The following is a 21,807-nucleotide window of genomic DNA, read 5'->3' as shown; positions in this document are numbered from 1 at the left end:
GATTAATCAATTGATTAAATCAATAAACTGGTGCAGACTGCTAACGGAAATGAAATTGAGAGAGAAAAATCACTTAGTATTACATAGAATCTTAATGCTGATAAAAAGTTAATTAGTCTACTATTTGACCAATCAATTAACCAATAAAGCAGTCATGTACAAATAACAAATCGAAGCTAAATAATTTCCTGGTGTGGGTTTCAATAGTTAGTAGTCTTTTCAATCACTCATTCAAAGGTTTTCAGTTATCTGATTATTTCACATAACGTGCGTCATTGATTGATTAATCGGTTTTGATCAACTGTCTTCAGATCACCATCTCAATCATAAATTTTTTGCGTGGAAAAAGAAATTTCTCCCTGAGCCAGGCAGACTATTTTGACTTCTCTCCACTCCAGCTTTGCAAGGCAGTTGAAGACATTTGATGAGGTTAAGCATGTGTATGTATCCCAACTTCAACACTCATCACTCCCATCAAACTCCTTTAGCCTGGAGATATGAGATGTTCTCAATACTGGGTGGGATTTGAACCATGCCATTCAGTAGAATCTTGGCCAAGACTCAACTGGCCATGTGAAACTGTGCAATATTGCCATGCATGGTACTTCAGACACAATTTTCTAATGTCATCATGATCAATGCAAGGTACCGCTCAACTAATCTCCAGGCATATCTACACCTGTGCAAAAACCGTACAAGCTATCCAGAGAAGGTCCAGTCAGGCACTGGCTTGTACGATTTTTGCACCTGTGTAGATCTGCTTGGAGATTACTGCTCAACATATACCACATGTATGGTTGACATGAAAATCGTGTCTGATTAGTACATGTGTACCCTGAATGGCAATACTGCACAGTTTCTCGTATAGCTTAGTCAGTCCTCTGGTTCACATTCTTGTCCAACTTTCTACCAAGTGGCATTGTCCAAATCCCCTGACCCAGTATTGAGAACATCCCGCAGCACTGTGGTGTCACTGCAGTGATTTATGGGCAAATGGACTTTGATGGGGGAGGTAACGGTTTGGTTGAGACATTTAGTACCACTGGCAACATGATGTAGCTGATCTCCAAGCAGATGTTGGGTGGAAGATCGTAACGTTTTCTGGCTGCCAGGACAGCCTGCAGCGGTTTCTCTTTCATAGAGAATCAAGACATGTCCTTGACCTTGACCTTCTATGCCAGCATCTGCTTTGAGATTCAACGTATGAGCCATCAGCTTCTGATAACTTGTAACTAAAGCTGACTGATTTTATCACTGGACTTTTGCCACTGTGACAGTTGGTCCATTGAGATTTAGAAGAGACTTATATTTTTATGCCCAAAAATACACATTTCATGCAGACAGGGCTCGAAACTCATTTTTGGAATGGGTGCGGTGGTGCACCTAACCTAAAGATTAAGGTGCACAAGAAGAATTTTGGGTGCACAACATAATTGATCAATTAGAAAGTCAACAAAATCAATCTGAAATTCTATAGCTGACTTCAAAATTTTATAGTTGTAATAAAGTACATTGAGGGTTGTATCACTTTTTCAGATCCTTAAATTTCAATTTGTTTTGTATACCCCTCAGATGCACAATAGTACCTCAACCCTGAGTGTAGCCTACAAAAATATCTAGTCTTTTTGAGATGTTAGGAGCTAATGGCTGATACTTTATCCTGTTGCCAAGGTAGAAGGTAACAGTTTGCTGTGCCAGTAAGTAATTATAAAGGTTTGCTGTGTGTGCATTGTGTGACTTTATTTAGAGCATTGAAGAGATTACAAAACTCCGTTTTTTGTTGTTGTAAAAGCCAACTTTATCAATGTAGTCTACATTGTACCTTCTCACTGTACCTTCACATATAGTTGCATAAAACATTACCACTAAACTCAAAACTGCTAGTGACATTTCTTGCTAGTTGACTACTTTTCCTGCAGTTGATTGGCGAATGGCGGTTATACCGGCCATATAGATACAGATACAGATACAGACATACTTCGACAGAGTTACATCATGGCCATTTCGAGCCCTGAGTGCTCCAAGACTGTCGAAATGAATATATGGCAATTGAGACCTTTCGTGACTGTTCAAAAGGGGCCAATGAGAATGCTTTCAGACCTCCAAGGTTGTGAATAGCGGTCTGTCAAAATTACCTTCCAAATGCTTGTTGCCCGGATTACACTTAGACTAAAAGAAGCAGAAGAAGAAAAGTCTTAGCATTTGGATGGGCCATCTAGGACGTTTCTTAGCACCTCCGCCTTTCCAGGTGATATATCTTCCGCTTCCATCCTTAGATGGAATTTTGCTGGGATTTTTTGGCCAAAATTTTGACCATCCCTCTTGACCAATAAGAACTGAAATTTTATGACACTTCCATCAGGTTGTCAACACTGCCACAAATCTTCCACAAAGTCGAAACCTAGCTGTTTGAAATTTGGCTTTTGAAATGCAGGAAATAGACAGTGTTTCGGAGGGTTTCACCCCCATTGATTCATCGCGGCTTTGCAGGCATTTGACAGTCGCTCCAAAGAGTGGGAGGATGGACCAAAATAAGAGCTAAATTTGATTTTGTTATTAAAATCCCAAACTTGCAGACACAGAAATGGTAGCCTGGATAGCGTTGATGTTTACAATTGATATTATGGAGACTTAACACATATAAACATATATATACAGTATGTACATCCCTGAACTGACAGGCGTCCATCACTGCGTACCGGATTCTGCAGTCTGATTGACTGGTGAATGAAAGAGTTCAGTAGAGAGCCCTCCAATGTTGTCATTGATCTTAACCTTTAGCACCTCTGAAGTACCACATGTCGCCATTTGGCACCCAATTTCCTATTGGTTACAGAGTTAGGCACCAGGGAGAAGATTAAAATCCAGTCTCTACTACCAGACTAACTACACTAGATACAGAGAGATTAATTTTCCAGGGGAGTTGCTCCTGAGGGGGAGTGTTAAACCTTCCTGCAGACTGACTCCTCGTCGCAGGCCAATTATTCCCTTTTTTGCCAAATTCTGCAATCTGTACTCCCATAGGAAGGCCTGGTGGAGGCTACTTAAAATTCATGATCCCGACTCACAGTCACCGCACATTCTTATGAATAAATAAATAATTTCTTAGAACACATCTACAAAGTCACTCTGCTAAGAAAACCCTGAAAGTTCTGGGTACATGATTTATGTTGAAAACCATGATGTTCAAGGAAAATGTGCTATAGGCAATAATGGCTATTTGAATGATTTCGAATATTTTTCAGTAAAGTTCGACAATGTATTGAGAATGTTAGAGCATTTCAGGGCCCAAGTTCAGGGCCCTGTCACTCTATTCAGCTGTCAGTACCAAGTGAAACCCATTATTATGGTGCTGTCGATAAAGTGGTTCTTTCTATCTTTTGGCCTCCATGCAGGGTAGTGAAGGTCGTTTTTGTACTGAAATTACAAAATTCTTCCATTCTGCGCATTCCAGGGATGGTATGATTAGTACTAAGGACTCAGGACATGATATGGTATAAAGACTAAGAGGAAGAAAATTTAACTTATTAAGTGTAGGAACAAAAGAAATCCATACATTTGACCTTACTGTGATTATAGAAAAAGAAGAAACCGTTTTAGTACTAGACTGGTCATCACAAACCAAAGACACCCAAGGTTAGCCTCCTTAGCGGCCTTATGGGTTGGGCTATTTTTGGCTAAGAAATATTCAAGTGCTTTTTTTTCTGATTGTGTGTGAGTTCTGATTGCACCATAATCCAGGTATATATAACTCGGCGTCTCAAAGCAAGAGGGGATTAAAGATGAGAGGCCTAATTAACATACATGTGAGAGATAATTTGCATAGCCACGTCAACTAATTTACGAATAGCCCTATATTGGCCCGGCACGTGCCACTGGCTGCCATCTTCCAAAATTTGTGCGTTTTACAAGAGGTCCAAGGGATGCAGGAATTCTGTGTGTTTGTGTTTCCAGAGCAATAACTTGAGAACCTCTGGATGGATTGTAGTGATATTGGGTAAGTGTTGGGAAGACGAAGGTCAAGGTCGATTTTGGGTCCTCTTGCAGCTGTCCTTGGTACTGCAGTAGAACATAAGGTTTTGTTTCTTCTTGACATGCTATGGTTTTGATTTTTCGGTGGCTGATATTTTTATATTTCTTAGGGCTGCAAGGCAGGAATGTCGTACTTATGATGAAAACTTTATAGATATCTCATGGACGTATGGGATCTCTGAACACTTGTTAATTTTGCTTTGAGACGCCAAAGTAGAGTAGGCTTCCGAGATGTAATGGATGAGCACAACAACAAGGATGCCTTTAGAAGTATTCATGCAAAATGTACACAATGTATACAAGATTTACAATATGCATGCAAATCTTATGGAATTCATACGATCCGCTACCAAGAAACATGGCAAATTTTATGGAATTCATACAATCTGCTACTAACAAACATGCAAATTGTTATGGAATTCATACGATCCGCTACTAAGAAACATGCAAATTTTACTGAATTTATACAAGTTTTACTTATATATAGTAAAGATCCTATGTTTACCGTAAAACTCGTATAAATTTCGTAGAACAAGACGAGAATAAGAGTGAAAGGATTCCCTCCTGTGTGTTCCAGGGATGGCATGATCAGCAAGGAGGAGATGAAGATGTACTTCATCCGAGCCAACTGCCACGCCCTGTCCAGCGGATTCAGGCACGACTTTGTGGAAACGACGTACTTCAAACCCACCTACTGCGAGCACTGCTCTGGCCTGGTACGTCAAACTTCAGCTTTTTATTGTTTGTCTATTTATTTATTTCTACTGCATTTTCACATAAACATAAACAACAACAATACGAGAAGAAAAGGAAAATACTATAATGAACATAATGATCCTATCAATGCATACACACATGATATTGTATAAGATAGACTGATTAGCCTAATAGAATGTTATCTATGTACCAGTGAAGGCCATACTTTGTACCTTGTACAATTGTTATGTTTGAATGGTCTTGAATTACATGCTGCATGAAGACCAAATATAGCCTGCAGCATAAAAGGTTCATGTTTGAAGTTCAAAGTGGTCTCAAGTTACTGTTTACTTGATGATCGTTCAGTCTGAACTGTCACAACATGGTAAAATTGAGCTGAGACATTGTTGCTGAGGGGGACAATCCGTTGCAAATATGACCAGTAGAGGATGTTCTGAAGCACTTCACAATCATTATGTCATTATAATTGTTTAATATTCCATTTTCCTGTTGTGAACTATATAGTGAATGAACATGCTAAGAATAGGTCGTCTTGAACTGAATCTTGTAACTATAGTTACTACTAGTATATGCTGAAAGTAACATGTAAATATTTGTGATATAATGTAATTGATGCTTTGTGCCCAAACAGGCTAAGAACAGGTTGTCTTGAACTGGATCTAGTAACTATACACTGAAAATAACAGAAATATTTGTGATACAATATTTGTTTTACATTGAAACACTGTTTTAAACTGGATAGTGAGTGTGTGTGTGTGAGTGTGATAAACTGTACAGGTTTGTTATAATAACAAATCTTTCTTTCTGTTGTTAACCTGAACTATACACTGAAAATAACATGAATATTTGTTGTATATCAAATGTTTCTCCCTGTTAATGTGATGTTCATGTATATAAATTATAAGTAATATGACTGGGTAGGATGTTCAGAATGTTCAGAATATAATATTTGTTGTACATTAAAACAATCATAAACTGTCAGGTTTGTTGTATGGCAAATGTTTCTTCCTGTTGTTAACCCGACGCTTAGCTATGGGGCCTGATCACGCAGGGCTGGAAGTGTTCATATTTGTGATACAAAGTGAATGTACATTTTTTTAAATTCTCTTCCCTGTTTCTCAGCTGTGCGGTCTGATGAAGCAGAAGTGTTCATATTTGTGACACAATACAAAGTGAATGTACAGATTTGTGTTTCTTTCTTCCCTGTTTCTCAGCTGTGGGGCCTGATCAAGCAGGGCTGGAAGTGCCGGGACTGCGCCATCAGCTGCCACAAGCACTGCAAGGAGCTGGTTGTGGTGGAGTGTCGGCCGCGGGGCAGCGTCTCCTCTGGTCCGCAGTCCTCCAACACCTCCCTCTTACAGGACACAGACACCTCCAGGGGTCAGTGGTCTTCTTGTGTTAGTCTTAACTCTTACAGGACACAGACACCTCCAGGGGTCAGTGGTCTTCTTACCTAAGACCTGATACACACTGGGAAAATTTCCTGGATGTACGACAATGACGTGTGACAAGGATGTACGTCTTTGTACGTCACCTTTTTTCCTGGGCGTGAACCGGCCCTGTGCGTCCATTGTGGTACGTCCAGAAAATTTTCCCCATGTGTATCGGGTCTTAGTCTTAAGTACTCTAAACCCAGCCCGAACTCAGGGTCAACAGATGAGCCTTCTTATTTTTGTTGTTATCAAAACCAATTATGACAATCGAATGAGAAATGGTCCAGACTTGAGCAAGAGGACTCCTACCTGGCCAAAGAAATCTACTCTACAGTAATTTACTTCCTTGGTTTCTCAGACATTTTAGAGTAAAAATCTAGTAAGAAGAAAAGTTTAAACATGAAAACTAAGTGCTGGGAGGAAAACTTGGAGCTGACCACATTCAATCTCTGGCACTGTATTCAATTGAGGTGCAAGGTTGACCCTCTGGCTCTTTTTTTATGCATCATTTTTCAAAATCTGAGAACAAGGTAATGAAATCTATATTCAGTATCTGTGATTGTTCTCCTTTTATACAGCAACCTCAGCTGATGAACAGTCGTCCCCGAGGGGCACGGAGAGAAGAAGACAGTCGTCCAGACTTCGACACCTCGCCCCTGTGCACCAGTCCACCCAGACAGTCAAGGACAGCGGCATCTCCCTCATGGACAGCGCCTCCTCCGTGAACTTGAACATGGAGTACAACGACGACGAGGTGTTTGTGGACGAGGATGTCAGCAGCCTGAGGGACAGGCTCAGGCAGTCCGAGGAGGTAAAAACTGTTTTTGTTTTTTTTTCATTTCAGAAGTGATACTTCGCGACCCGATACCTTCAAACTAATATCTATAACAGACTATGTAACTTTTAAAAAGATACTACACGACTTCCCTCACTCCAACCTGGTGTAAAAATGGGTACCTCATTTTGGTTGGGTAAAGGGATAGGCTTCGCCTTCCAATGCTGTGCCCCAGACAAAGTACATGTACATGTAGATAAAAACCCACTGCCCCCACGGCCCCAAAAAGGCTATGGGACTACCTTTTTTTAATGTGTTGCTAGGCATTCCATTTGCTTGGCATTCCATTTGAACCATAGTAAAAGACTAATTAGGATCCTACTTCTTCCCTCTCAGTACCAGCAAAAAGACGTTTGAGACTCTCTTGCTTCCTTGCAACTGATAGAATCTTTTACCAAACACATCCTGTCCCTGGTGCTGAAAGCAAGGCTGTTGACTTTCCCATCATTTCTCGTCTCAATTTTCATGTTTCCATCATTCTCCATCTGTTGAAATAACAAAAGTTTGTGGAGATTTTCCAGATTACACTGCTACCTGTACCTGTATCTGTATAGCTTGTATAACTGCTCTTCAGCTTCGCAGGCCTATTGTTCTGAATGACATTTCACACCTAACCTTTGCACATCTAACCATTAGTTAGCGTTGTTAAAAGCTATCTAGTGAGGATGATCCTACAGTGGCATGATCCTACAGTGCTTGGTGGCAATGACTTCAACATTACGATAGTTCTATGGATAATTATAGTCTTTATACAATAGTTTTTAATATGTACATGTACTTAGAATATTGTTATAGCTTGTTATGCTGTCCATGTAAAACATTCCATTGTAATGTCTTGTCTTTGTCAGCAGTGCTATTCCTTTGTAATAGCCATAGGCTAGTTGGGCAGCCGTTCTGGACCCACTGGGAAAGCATGTACCAGCCTACGGCTGTCGGGTAATCCTACCCGCGGTCAGGCTGGGACCTCGGGTGATACGGAATACTCCGTGTTGTATTCTGTATCTACATTTCTATTTCTTCTGCTGAGCTACTCATACAAGGATTGTAGTTGTCCATCTTTTTACCTGCAATTCTGCAAATTGCTAGCTGGCACATAATGTTACATGTACGTATAGTGTTCTGAAAATAGCAGCGTGTGCTTAAGAGAAGTCCGAGTATAGAGATTTAAGAATCTACTGCAGCTGCCTTTCCAGAGGGCGCGGTTACATATTTGATGTCTATGTACACTTGCACACCTTCATCAGCTTAGATCAGGGATGAACAGATTTAGCATTTTACATGACAGTCTCTCACGTTTCATAACAAGTACGAGGACTGATGCTGTAGTGAGTAGGATACGTTATGCCAAATGTCAAATGTGAACATCATTGCATGGATAGGGCATTTTTAGTTATGGGCCAGTGTCTTGTTTTTCTGCATTTGATAACATTGCAGCCTGTTTTAGTACTTGTTTTTGGTTTGTCTGCCTGTTTGTCTGACGTGTGTTTTTCAGCAATTTCCAATATTGCGCAATGTAGTACTTAGTGTTGCCATGCATACATGTACACATCATTGGTGCTGCTGGAAGGGTAGCAAAGCAGTATGTGTAAGGGGTTGAAGTCTGCCATCCATCCCTCAATTTTTTCTGTAATGTTCCCATGCAGGCCCGGGCGAAGTTGGCTTCCGAGAACCAGTCGCTCCAGACCGAGCTAGCAAGCGCGCACGACAGAATCAAGCTTCTGCAGTCACACATAGGACAGATCAGACAGCACACGGTCAGCTTCATCCTCGATCAGATGGACATTCTCAAGATGCAGAGGGATACAGAGGTCTAGGGATGGTGCAGGGTGGCATAGAGGTTTAAGGAAGATGCTGTGGTCTAACAAAGACGCAGGGTGACACAAAAATCTAAGGAAGATGCAGGGTGACACAGACGTCTAGGAAAGACACAGGGTGACAGAAAAATGTAACGAAGATGCAGGGTGATAGACATCTAAGAAAGACACAGGGTGACAGAAAAATTGTAAGAAGATGCTTGGTGGCACAGAGGTCCAAAGATGTCGCTGGGTGGCACAGAGGTCTAGGAAAGTGGCAGGGTGACGCAGTGGTCTAAGGAACATGCAGAGAAACGTAGAGTTGTAAGAAACATGCAGAGAGACACAAATGTCGCAGGTAGATGCAGGTGTCTATTGCAGTATTGGGGTTGGGAAATCCTCCTTTCTGGGAGAGATAGAGAGATTTATTTGTGAACATGCCAGTATAAAGAATATACTGAATTTCTTGTCACCCTAGTATGTCACTGACGCTCAAGAAACCAAAGAAGGAGGGCGTTGGCCCGCAGAGCGGTGATCTCCCGTCAGACACGCCTCACGGGTACTTGTGGAGGAATGCGTGTCACCCGACTGGTTTCAGCCCACCTTCTACTTCCCCCCAGGGTTCTGTATATTTCATGTGACGTCATGAACACGTACTACATGTCTGTGCAGAAGATCAATCATGTGAAGCAGCGTGCTGTAATCTGTAGTCTTTTGCATCAGGCCTCACGTCAGTTTCTGCGATGACTGGACAACCAGGCACAGCCTTGATAAGGCACACTCAATATTTGTAAATCTCTGATCTGTTAATCTGTTTCACAATGTCTTAAAGTTTCCACATTGTATCCTTGGAGGTTGGACATGACTGTGGGTAGAGGGGAGAATTCTAGAATTCGGTATATGTAGCATTTTGTGTGTATCCACCAGGGCTATCTCCAACTTTAAATTTTTTCCCTTCCCACTCATTGTTTGGAAGCCAATGTTGTTGATTTTTGTTGTTAGATCTCATCTTATGGTAATGAAAGAACATTTTCATCAATTTCATATCATGAAGTTCAGACTTTTGGATGGATGGGGTGATATTTTTTCCCATCCCAACAAGCAAATTTCAGTCCTGGGACGGAGGGACGGGTCCTGGAGACAGCAATGGAATCCACTGGATATTTTACCATATGGATACCCACAAAATACTGGATATACTGAACCCTAGAATTCTCCCTTCTAACTATCCACAGACGTTTTCACTTGAACAAACCTCTATAAGGCCACGCCAATGAATTACCTTGGTTCTCTAAGGATACATCTTTAAGTAAAAAATTAGGCCACACTAATTTGATTTGTTGCTTCTCGGATTGTCTAAAAATATACATAACTGGGAGAACATGATGAAAGCAAAGCTTGGGGACCACGTTCATACATGTCATGTACCTTTGTGGATTTGGATTCATAGCATGAACACAGTTATATTAAAGTTTTCCACCCTGCTTTTACGATGTCCACCTCCTATATTTTCATTATAAAATGTCGTAGAACCAAGAAAAAAAATTGGTGTGGCCTTATATAATTAGCTACCAATGACAACAGAGGACTGGGAAGAAAACTTGAATCTGGCTACATTCCCTCCCTAAAACGGTGTGTACCAGGGTGAAGACTTAGACCCCGTTCATACTAAGCCGATCATAACCGGTTGAATAAAGGAAAAGATTTAACAAGCTAATTTAGCCGGCTATCTTTGCCAATTATGAACGCAATTTAAGGGTTTTAGCGGGTTAAATTGAAACCACCTCAGGAGGCTTATTTAACCGGTTAAATTGCGTTCATACTTAGCTAAGATAGCCGGCTTAATTAGCCGGTTAAATCTATGATAGGCTATGATAGGCTTAATATGAACGGGGTCTTAACCCCCAGACTCTGTTTTTGTGTTCATGTTCCAGAGTTCAGCATTATTTTTCTACCATCTGAGAACCAACAAATTAAATTGATGTGGCCTAAGCTATATGAGAAGACAGGATACTTCAGATGTTAGTAAAGCTAAGAATATCACTGGACAAAGAATCACAAGGAAGAATGGCAGCTAATTATAAACTAAACCTCTGTGACACAGTGCTAATATGAAATGGAAGATATTCAGACACCTTTTATATAGATCATAGTAACCTCCGTTAACATTAATCTGCCAGGTTTCAAGAATCTGCCACTATGAAAAACAGTGGGTTTGAGAGATCTCTAGTGCAGCACTCCCCAGGTATGCACAGTTTTAGGTATACAGGATAGTTTATACAGGGGGATGTTGGGTTGGAGATCTGTTTGGACGTATCTTTTCACGTTGGCGGAATTACATGTATGTACCTTGATGGAAATATGTTTAACTTAGTAGATGTCAACTTCCAAATGTAGAAATACATTCCTAACTTGACTGTACTATTTTATAGTACATTCTTGTTTGTACCTAACTATAATGCTCGTTTACAACAATGGAAACATGCTGCCCTGACCACTGTGTGTAAAATGTAAAAAGAAAGTATTTATGATAGGAATATCAAAACTCAAAAATTCTATTTAATAACCCACTTGGGACGTGTATATAATATTTATCATGTCTGTCTGTCTCCTTCATATTGTAAACCTGAACATGGTTTTATTTGATAACATGTTGTGTTTAGATAACATGTAACATTACACCAAAGGTCATATAATAAAGTGATATGATGATTGAAAAGAAGTGATGTATGCTTCATGGAGTTTGAAAATGTTTTAAATTTTTAAAAATTTTCAGTGGATATTTATAAATTATATGTATACACAAAGACGAAAAGGCAGGACTGGTAAGGCCATATGTTGATTTGATTATATGGATGACATCCGCACGCGCATCAAAATCGTACAAAGCAGACACAAAATGAGAAAATTTATGCTGTAAATTGAAAAAATATCGGAAAACGGATATTACCATAGTCAATTCCAAAGTCAGAGAAGATGCCAAAGAACAAAATGAAGGGTCTATTTTTCGGTATACCATACTCTCATTTGTTTAACCGTCCTGATTACTCAGATTTCATAAAGAAGGCAACTTTTTTTGTTGCCAAACTTTTTTTATTTTATTTGCACGCTCGCATCAGTTTTGGGGTTCCCAGAGAATGTCATTCATATTATCAAATCAACATGGCCTAAGCAACAGGCCGATGACATGCTAATCATGCTCTTAAAAAAAGCATCCAGAATTAATTCTCCTATTCTGGGATCAACAGTTGAAGAAAGTCATTGCCTTCCTAAATTTTTCATCTTTCATTGCATTAAAAGTTGAAAATTCTTAGCCATTGAGTCATTCACAGGATATTTTTATTTTATTTTCCATTTTTATTACACGTGGTGTCGCAGTGGCAGGGTATTTGGCCCAGAACCCCAGAAGTCTTGGGTTCGACTCCGGAGTCCCCTGATTTGTCCCGTTGACGTTGTGCCCCTAGGAAATTAAAGGCACTTTACGCAACTTTCCTCACTCACTCGGGTGAAAATGAGTACCTACATGTAGCTTTGGTTAGGGACGTCCCTCAGATAAGACATCAAATGGAGGTCCCATGTTCGAGGAGAGCCACACCTCGAGCACGCAAAAGAGCCCACCACACGTATCGAAAAGAGTAGGAGTCCTTCCTGGTATGAGTGGATCATATAAATCTGTCCAGATATGCAGCTTGTACTGTTCAGTACAAACCTGGTGTGTTATGCCTTGATGGGGTTTACCGGGTATGTGATACAAACAAACAAATATTACACACACAATTTTATAATTCCATTAATCGAGACAAGAAATTGAATCATCGTAGCCTACTATAAGGATCAACTTTCAAACCTGTCGATATGACGATTTGCATAATACCAGAGGGAACTAATGATCATTACAACTAATGATTTTACACACATCATGTATCATGTCTTCAAATGACAAGCCAGCCAAAAATGACCAATGACATTCTCATTGCAATTTAGCTCATTTCCCTAGGGTGACCTTTACTCTGATATACAAGTAAAGATTCTCACACACTTCACTTTTAATAAGAATGGTTTTACAGTTGAGAGAAGATGAATGTTCTATACTGTGGCTGATCTCTCATGATCAAAGGGGAGGCCCGCATGCCTTTTTTCCATATGCCATAATCAGCGCTAGTTACAATACCACTCCATGCAGGCCATCCCTCCCTTCAGATAATCCTTGCAAAAGGCTTCAAAAGTCTCTACCACATTAGCTGTCTGGTAAACCAAGTGGCACTGAAATTACTGGGGAAAAAAACAGAAACCAGAATATTATTACACACTCTTATCCTAGCGTAGCTTGCTAGGGCAATATGGAGTGATGTATGTACCTATTTAGTCCCGGCCGATGGCCGATAGATGATGATGGTAGCTTGCTGGATATACTATTCTTCTGGTCCTTCAAAGTAATAATATAATAGTACAAATGTAGTATCCTTTATTTGATTATACCGCTGCTGGGGTCCCTTACACCGGTGGGCAGCATGCAGTCAGCTAGTGATCTTCACACCGCGCTTAGAAGCGGCTCTGTCCAGGGGGTTAACGCTGGTTCTAATACTCTCCAAGCAGAGGTTGAATGGGCAGATCGTCACCGTTTTATCATATGCCGTCATTTTTTGTTGCTAGCCCATTTTTGTTGCTAGAATGGGCTAGCAACAAAAAATGACGGCATATGATAAAACGGTGACGATCTGCCCATTCAACCTCTGCTTGGAGAGTAGGTTCTAAGGCCCCACAGCTTATAATGTCCTTCTTGACACACTCCAACTAAGATTTCCTAGGTCTGCCACTACCAAAGAACAGACATTTTATACATTCAAAATTTTATCCAGTTGCTTGAGTTATTATTATTTTTGGCGTATCTTACTACATGGATGTCTAACTTTCATCAACGTATTTTATACATTAACCCCGTCCGTCCCAATAATCTAAACTTCATGACCGGAAATTGATGAAAATTCATTTTTGTAAGCTTAAAATGGCAGATTTAACAATGAAGAGGTAACAACATTGGCTCCCAAAAATGAGTGGGACAGAATAAAATCTAAAGCTCAGGAGACAGCCCTGTGCAGGACATACAGGTGATAGGGACCTCTTTTTATCAAGTACAAAGTGCCAATCAGTTGTGAAGCATGGCTGATATGATAGTCTAGTAATAGCATCCAGTCCCTGGAGACTACAACCCTTTTCCTTTTCAGTTGCATGTAAGTCTGATTAGCAATTACAGCTCTGTGCTTGATCCAGTAACAGAGTGAAAAACCACATCAGGGCAATTAATAGGAATCTATAACCATATGCATACAACATTTCAGGTCATTTGAATGTAATTATATGACGTTATATACCACTGCACAGAAACCCCAAATATAGTCTGACCAAATACTACCTAAATCCTGACCAAAATTTAGTTTCAATATGGAAAAGAAGCCCAACTCATGCATCTATTCCTGAAAATGGTCAAGAAAATCCATTACCAGTAAATCATTGTTAGTAGTGTGAAAACTCCATCACCAGTCTTTACAACCTGACCACGGTGACCGTAGAATCGGACAGCAAGAGTGGGAGTGAAGACTAAAAATGCCAGTACCATCCATGCTGAAGGTTTCTAAGATACAGCACCCTACTTGTATTGTTGTCACGGGGATACTGATGTATGGTAAGTTTATCAATTCATCTATTCGCTAGTCTATCCTTTAAATTTCTACTTTGTATTTCAATTAGTTCAATTCATAACACACCAACAACTACTTTTCCAATGTGTGTAATATTTTTCCTCGCAAACTTTTCTTGTCGAAATGTCTAATTTATGATGGCAATGACAATGATGGCATCTGTTGCACAATTGACGCATGTCTTGAATTATTGATTCTCCAGACTGATACTTCTCTTAATTGCTTCCGTGCAGGTATGTAATCATCATTTCGTTCTCTGTCGTGGCGCTCCTCACATCTCCTGCATGGTGTAAGAAGAGTTCTGAGTGACGATGCTGTGCCGGAGACGGGCGGCTCAAGTCTGGGTGCTGCTTCTAGCAGGTGAGTCCAGGGCTTCTTTCCCTTTGTCCTCTCAGTTTCGCTAAAGCAAAGTTTTCTCCCGAGCTCTAAAGTAACAAGTACAATGTATTAGCTGCGGGGGTCTGAGCGCATACTGCCCCGGGAAATTTATGTTAGCCCTCTGAAACACTATTCTCACATTTTTTCTGGGGCAAATTTCATTCCACCTTAATTTTGCAGCTTAGCTATGTGGCACTGTTGACGACCTGATATAAATGTCATGATAAAGTTTAGATTTCAAACCATCTAGGGGGACAGAAAGATTAAAACTTTTGTCCATCTGAAGCAGCAAAATCCTGTTTGGGGGCTTAAGGATGGGTGCTGCAGATGGCCCTGGGCAAGACCCCCGCTTTTCTATCAGTGGCAGCAATGGCATACAGATACCAGCAGGGTGAAATAGAAGGCACTGTACATTGAGCATTCAGCCAGACTCAATTCAAATTTTGGCGTTCATGGTAGAGGGGAGAGCCAAAAGTGTCAAGTACAAATTGAAAGAGAACAGCAGCATCCTGGGCATCAGATGCTGACTCCCTGAAAATGTTGGCATTTCTTAAGCCCTCCAGAATTCTGTTTTCCACATTTTCACTGGCAAATTTCAACTCAAAATGAAAAAGGAAAACCAGACACGTGATTTTCATTCAATTTGGTATGTTATAGGAAGATTCGTGTGAATGTTGACATTCTGACAAAAATCTATTGGATGCCCCGAAACACAGTTGAACACCACCACCAAAAAAGAGGCCAATTTAATGTCTCAGCTGGCAGGAACTCTGCAGTACATTGTGCACTTCTCCCGACAAATGTTCACTTTTTGATACTTCCTTAAGGTTTGAATTGAAAACCATTCAGGTCATTTATGAACTTCATAAGAAACTTTTGTGTTTTACGCATCCTTGACCACTGTTGTAGGCTTGACCATTCTGTTCAGAGCAACCACATATTATGTGGAATTTTCCCAACTAAGTTGTTGTTTTTTGAATGTCATAGCATTCAGATACTATGTCAAGTAGATCTAGACCTGTACTAAAACCAAAACATTAGTTTGTTCAGTTATAGTGTAAGTTATATGTAACATTATAGTGTCTATACGTTAAAAAACCTGCATGAAGGCGTGGTATGTTCATGGTGACTTGACCATGATGAATGAGTTGTGATCATAACAGGAAGCATGCCTCTGTGAAAATTAAAGCGTCCCGGACGGCTCGGACGCCCGTCCCCGACGGCATCCCGCCCGGGACGGCCACCCGTTCCTGATGGCAGATTTGACTGGTGCTGGGACGGCCCGGACGGCCGGGGACGCCCCGGACCCGTCCAAATTGGCCACTTGGACGCCTCGGACGGCGTCGGGGACGGCGTCCGGGACGGGTTCGGGGACGGGTTCGGGGACGGGTGGCCGTCGGGACGGCCGCCCGGACGGGCTCGGGGACGGGCTCGGGGACGGGTAGGGACGCCTTTGCGGACGGGGTCCCGGATGGGTCGGGACGCTTTTATGGGCGGCGCGGACGGGATTTATGGCGGCGCAAATGGGCTCTGGACGGCGTCCCGTCACAGTGGGGCGTGTATGGACGGGGTCCGTTGGAGCCTCGGACGGGCGTCCCGTCACGGATGGATTCGATGAATATACAAATACTTAGATCAACGTGGCTCTGGTCAAGATTGTCAGCACGGGGAATCAAGCACTTGTACCGCCTCCAAGAACGAACGTCCAGGGCGCAAAATGGATTAAGCGGCGCACGGGCGCAGTGTCCCAAGATGCCGATCTTGGAGCGCGCGAGGGTTAGTCTCAAGTTCTTGACGCTGTAGCGTTGGCATTTTTTACTCAAATTCAACAAATTCAAACACAAAAATACATGTACATTACATCGGTTAATTTAAAAACAGCAAAACTTTATGTTAAAAAAACAATGTCAGGATTCTCCGCTTCACGTCTCAACACCTAACTTACGTCCCTTTGTGGCAGATTTCGAGAAAAAGGATCAGCATTATCTGGAAATGTTGGTCACAAACTGTCATGGTCGTGTAAAATTATTTTCTGAAAATATCTTACCCACATACTCCGGCTACTACCGAAATTAGCTTGTGCAAAAATTGTATCACTGCCACGGGAAGAGGACCTTTCCAAATATCTAATTCAAAACGCCGAGGGAAAGGGCACGCCTCTACCACGTGAACCACCCATATAAGGCATGGACCGAACATATCCGAAGACAAATTGTCATCAGAAACCGGTATGCATTGGCTCCGATGTTATCCGAAGATGTAAATGAGGCCTGTTGTCACATGTCCGAGCCCTGACTTGCCCCCGTGCAATGTTATCCCGTGACGAACCTGCTGGGAACAGCTCCAGTAAAAACACGAAGAGCTCCGGGGAACAGTATTTCATCGGTTTTTTGTACCATAGATATACAGAATGATATCTCATATTGTCTATTTATCCTTCAAATCGTATCATATTTTTACGAAATGTATACAAACTAAGGCGATAAGAGAAATGGTGGACCGATCGGCACACTCACTCACTTAGTAGTGAGTGTGTACCGATCGGTCCACCATTTCTCCCTAACCCAGTATTTGGGACTAGTCCATCTCACTAAGAACAAAAATGATGCAGTTTCATTCGAATGAGAGTTTATATCTACATATTGTACTGTATGACATTTCTCTATAAGTATTTTGCTACCATATTAGGATTTAAAAACTTACCTTGTGAGCTCAATTCGTCTAGATAAAAGGCTCTTGATTTTTTATCTACTTGGTAGCACCCAAAAGCACGTGCTTTTACTAATATTATCGAGCGTAGCTGTGTGCGAATAAATTTTGTATCCCAAATAAATTTGTTTCCAGTTTGTTTTTAGACAAACCTCGAGTCCACAGTCCAATGGCTAAGTTGTGCATGTACGTCAGGAATGTGGCTCGTTTGCTTATCCATTTTTTCTATTTATTTATTTATCTATTCATTTATCTTTTTAAACAGAACGCTTAGCGATGCTCGATTTTTGACTTGCCCTGACACAGGACAAGCGACTGGCGCGTCAATCAGGGCCTGGTCGCGAATCTATGGACAAGAACGTAGATTTGGCGACCAGCGCCCGTTCTACCCAGGGTTTTTTTTTACATTTTAACTGAGTTCACAGCGAAGGATATTGTTTAACCATATCAATCATGTCGATCCCAGGCCTGGAAATCGTGGATCATTGTCGTGCCAATTTCATTGAATTTGAACAGCGTAAACACAATATATGGGCAGGTCGTGCGCGCTTGTGACTCATCTGCTTGTATTCGGAGAGTTCAGACAGGCGAGCGACGGCATTTGAATCCACCAGAACCAAAAACTGCACAAATAGAAAAACGTATAAAATACTGCGAAAATACCTTGGACCTTACCTCTGCTTGGAGAGTACCGAACAAGCTATCAAGGCGAAAGGTTTTGAAATGATATTTGTAAAAATGAGCACAACGTATGTGTATAGGACTATAGGTTTTATAAATATTACATAGTGATACAATGTACACCTTCCAGTCACACAGGAAAACGTTACTCTTTGAACAGAGAAATTGCATAATTCACCAAACATACTTTTATCTCTTATGATGGGCAGGCATTAGAAAATGACAAAAGGAAAACATCTGTCCTCTCTCAGAGCCTAGCCTGCCTGACTAAGGAAATACGTTTTGTCTGTGACCATTTCCCACCTTACCCTTACTATATAACCACTTCATTTCAAAGGAACCTAAAGAAATGTCAATAAAGATGTAAAATTCGTTCCGTAAACATGCTTCACAAAACAACACATCTGCTTGGAGATTCGGATGCCTCTGAAAATAACTTCACAGCAGGAGGACGAACCCTTGTCTGTTTAACCCTTTCCAGACGCCTTGCCCGGGGTGGTGAACGGAAACATGCCCGGGGCGATTCAAGCCTATCAGACTGTTGAACCTCTCAACATCCAACTTTCAACTTAACACATCTCGGTAAAAAAAGTCGACAAGCTCAAAGGTTTCTTGCGATTGACCATCCCGAATAACGGATAATTTAGTCCAAAGTCCCAGACGGTGACTGTCAATCATCTTGATCCTACATGATCCGTTCAAAAAAATTAAGCCCCCGCACCCCCCCACCCCCAGCTTACTGGGTTGACGGAGATACATGTAAAATGTAGCGAAAGTGGCATTTGAATCAAACTATCATTCAAGCAACATAAAGGCTTACCTTCTCTATAAACTAAGCAGTAGTGGTTGTTGTTGTAGGCTCACCCGAGGGCATACCGCGTGTCCGTATTTCTGGGCGGCCAGTGATCAGTGACCGCCAAAAATATTCACCGGCAGATTGGTTTCCTCCTTGGTTTCCTAAAGAATATCCATCCTATGGTTGAGTATAATCCTGAACCTGGATGAAGGATTACAGATTCCCTGTTCCCACAACACATCAGCCAACTTACCCACGAAGCTTAAGCGAGAACACGGCAGAAACAAGTACTAAGTAGGACACGAAATGGGCACCCGATTTTTGAAAGCCGTTTGGAAAAACCGCCGGGTCTAGTCACATGACTGTAGACATACCAATCCCCGCGGGCCATCAGCCGGGCGTGTTCAGTGGCATAATTGCAACCAGACCTTGTGTCCGATTATCAACATTTGCCTGAGAACCTGGAGCCTTTTTAGCTCCGCTCCCGGCCAGTAGCGGAGCTTGGGTGGCGGACGGTGGCGGACTCTGGTGGCGGACGGAAGCTGTAGAAAGGGCCCGCTCGCAAAGAAGCGTTCCGATTTCGCAATGTTGTATTTTATACAACTGATACACAATTTATATTATTGCGCGGAGTGTTTGCTTCATTACTTATAATTCACACTGACCGCGGGAATTACACAGGCTTTTTGTGAAGTTTGTCGACTCCTACAAGTTTTAAACGAAGTCTGAAATAATCACATTAGCAAAAATCAACCGTCAAGCAGATGTACAAGTCAAAACACTCCATGACGTGATTAAAAGGGCTAGGATGTTTGCGTATCCTTTTATCGTTCCATATAATTATTATATTCCCCTTCGAGTGGAAAGGGGGATATACTGGTTTTTCTTGCCTGTTCTTCTTCCTCTTCTTCTTCTTCTGCCAAAAACCAAGTAGATATGCGGTGGTAGCTCTGATGGTATTGCAGAAAGTTATATGTACAGTCAAACCTGCCCAATGCGACCACCCGGGGGAGCGAGCAAAAATGGTCGCGATGGACAGGTGGTCGCCATGAAGAGGATTCCACTCACAACATGTTTCCAGGTCGAGGTGTTCAAATACAGTGTACTACATAGATGGATGGAAAATTATGTGATTTTAGACAGTATGACCCTCACCAGGTTCAATTCTCATAGACAAAAAGATCCTACAAAAATTACAGTTTCCGTTATCGTTGTAATGTTTGTATATCGTTAACATTACATCGTGTACAAATTTTCGTCATAATTTTGACTACAAAACAATGTTTGCCACGATGATCTCGCAGGGCCTCCCGCACATACGCACATTCAATCGCGTTTTGAGGCCTACGATAAATCCCTTGAAAATACCTGCTGACCCCAGCCTTTTTTTGGGCGCCGACCGCTGGATAAAAGGGCCAAAAGCTTTCGATCTGACAACTTGTGAAGATGAACAGGGAACGGTGTGATTTCGTTGCGCCGCGCCACACCGCCAAGCTCTGTGCGACCGCATTGAACATGTCGAAAGGTAAGTCAGTGCACGGCAGAACGCAAAGCGTCCAATAAAATACATAAAGGTTTGTGAGATTCATGGAAATAAAAAGAAAATAAGAATAATAATTTTCATCAATGACGAGAGTATTTTAAATGTTCATACACAGAAGCGTCGTGTTTTACAAAGGTCAGCGGTACGCCAATCTGGGCCGTGCCAAAACCAAGATGGCTCGCGACCAAGAAACAATGTTTCGCCCGATATTTTGCCCGCCGCGAAGTCATTTTTCGGCGGAATTTAGTAAGATACAGACACATTTTTGTTGAAAATACAAGAAATGGCTAGTAATTTCTGTGAGATCTGACTTTTTTACGCCATGCACTACGTAATCGTTTTGAAAATTGAGTTTAAACCGAACCGAGCTTGCGGCAAACTATAAGATTACGATGGGCAGTATTCACAATCACTTCATGGAGGAATCGATGCTATTCCATACATTTTTGTCCGTCACGGTCTTAAATCATTTCCGCCAAATCCGACAGCAAAATGATCCGATGTCACAACACGTTTGGAAATGAGGCGGCCGCCATGGGCAGGGATTGTGCTCTGTGCGGTTCCGATTCGTGGCGGTCGCGGGCGCATTGTACGGGTGGTCGCCTTGGGCAGGCCGCTTAATGCTTGTGCCTATTTTTCGTGACCGAGAAAAAGCCATGGCCAGGTGGTCGCGTTGAAAAGGTAGTCGTCTAGGCAGGTTTGACTGTACCTTATGTTACATGGTACGGATGTTATATTTGAGATGTAGGTACCTATAGGAAAGGAGAATGCACCTGAACATAAATTATGCTAATGAGGACCTCATTTGCATAATTTATGCATAAACTTGTATTTACCTCACCGTAAAAGCTGCAGATGTCATATTTGAGATGTTGGTACCTTTAGGAAAGGTGAACACACCTGGCCGTGAATTATGCTAATGAGCACCTCATTTGCATAATTTATGCATAAACTTGTATTTTCCTTACCGTAAAAGCTGCAGATGTCATATTTGAGATGTTGGTACCTTTAGGAAAGGTGAACACACCTGGCCGTGAATTATGCTAATGAGCACCTCATTTGCATAATTTATGCATAAACTTGTATTTTCCTTACCGTAAAAGCTGCAGATGTCATATTTGAGATGTAGGTACCTTTAGGGAAGGTGAATACACCTGGCCATAAATAATGCTAATGAAAACCTCATTTTTA

At 41.5% G+C, this 21,807-nt stretch overlaps 1 protein-coding gene across 4 annotated transcripts in view; it reads left to right on the top strand.

Annotated features, from left to right (window-relative positions):
- LOC136433881 (ras guanyl-releasing protein 3-like) overlaps positions 1-11,532 on the top strand; it is a 55,077-nt gene extending 43,545 nt beyond the window's left edge. For 2 of the 4 annotated variants that reach the window (XM_066426459.1, XM_066426461.1), the window contains 5 exons: positions 399-440; positions 4,610-4,748; positions 5,964-6,129; positions 6,761-6,993; positions 8,661-9,206. In XM_066426459.1, the coding sequence (XP_066282556.1) occupies positions 399-440; positions 4,610-4,748; positions 5,964-6,129; positions 6,761-6,993; positions 8,661-8,831 (751 nt within the window). In that variant the 3' untranslated portion in view covers positions 8,832-9,206. Of the gene's footprint in view, positions 1-398; positions 441-4,609; positions 4,749-5,963; positions 6,130-6,760; positions 6,994-8,660; positions 9,207-9,288 lie in introns of those variants that run through there. The other 2 variants (XM_066426460.1, XM_066426463.1) reach the window with 2 other exon arrangements.
- The last annotated feature ends 10,275 nt before the right edge of the window (positions 11,533-21,807 follow it).

The sequence above is a fragment of the Branchiostoma lanceolatum genome, chromosome 4 (genome assembly GCF_035083965.1).
Source record: "Branchiostoma lanceolatum isolate klBraLanc5 chromosome 4, klBraLanc5.hap2, whole genome shotgun sequence".
Classification (NCBI taxonomy): domain Eukaryota; kingdom Metazoa; phylum Chordata; class Leptocardii; order Amphioxiformes; family Branchiostomatidae; genus Branchiostoma; species Branchiostoma lanceolatum.
Note: the sequence above shows the minus strand (reverse complement) of the source record. Positions and strands in the feature narration are given on the sequence as shown.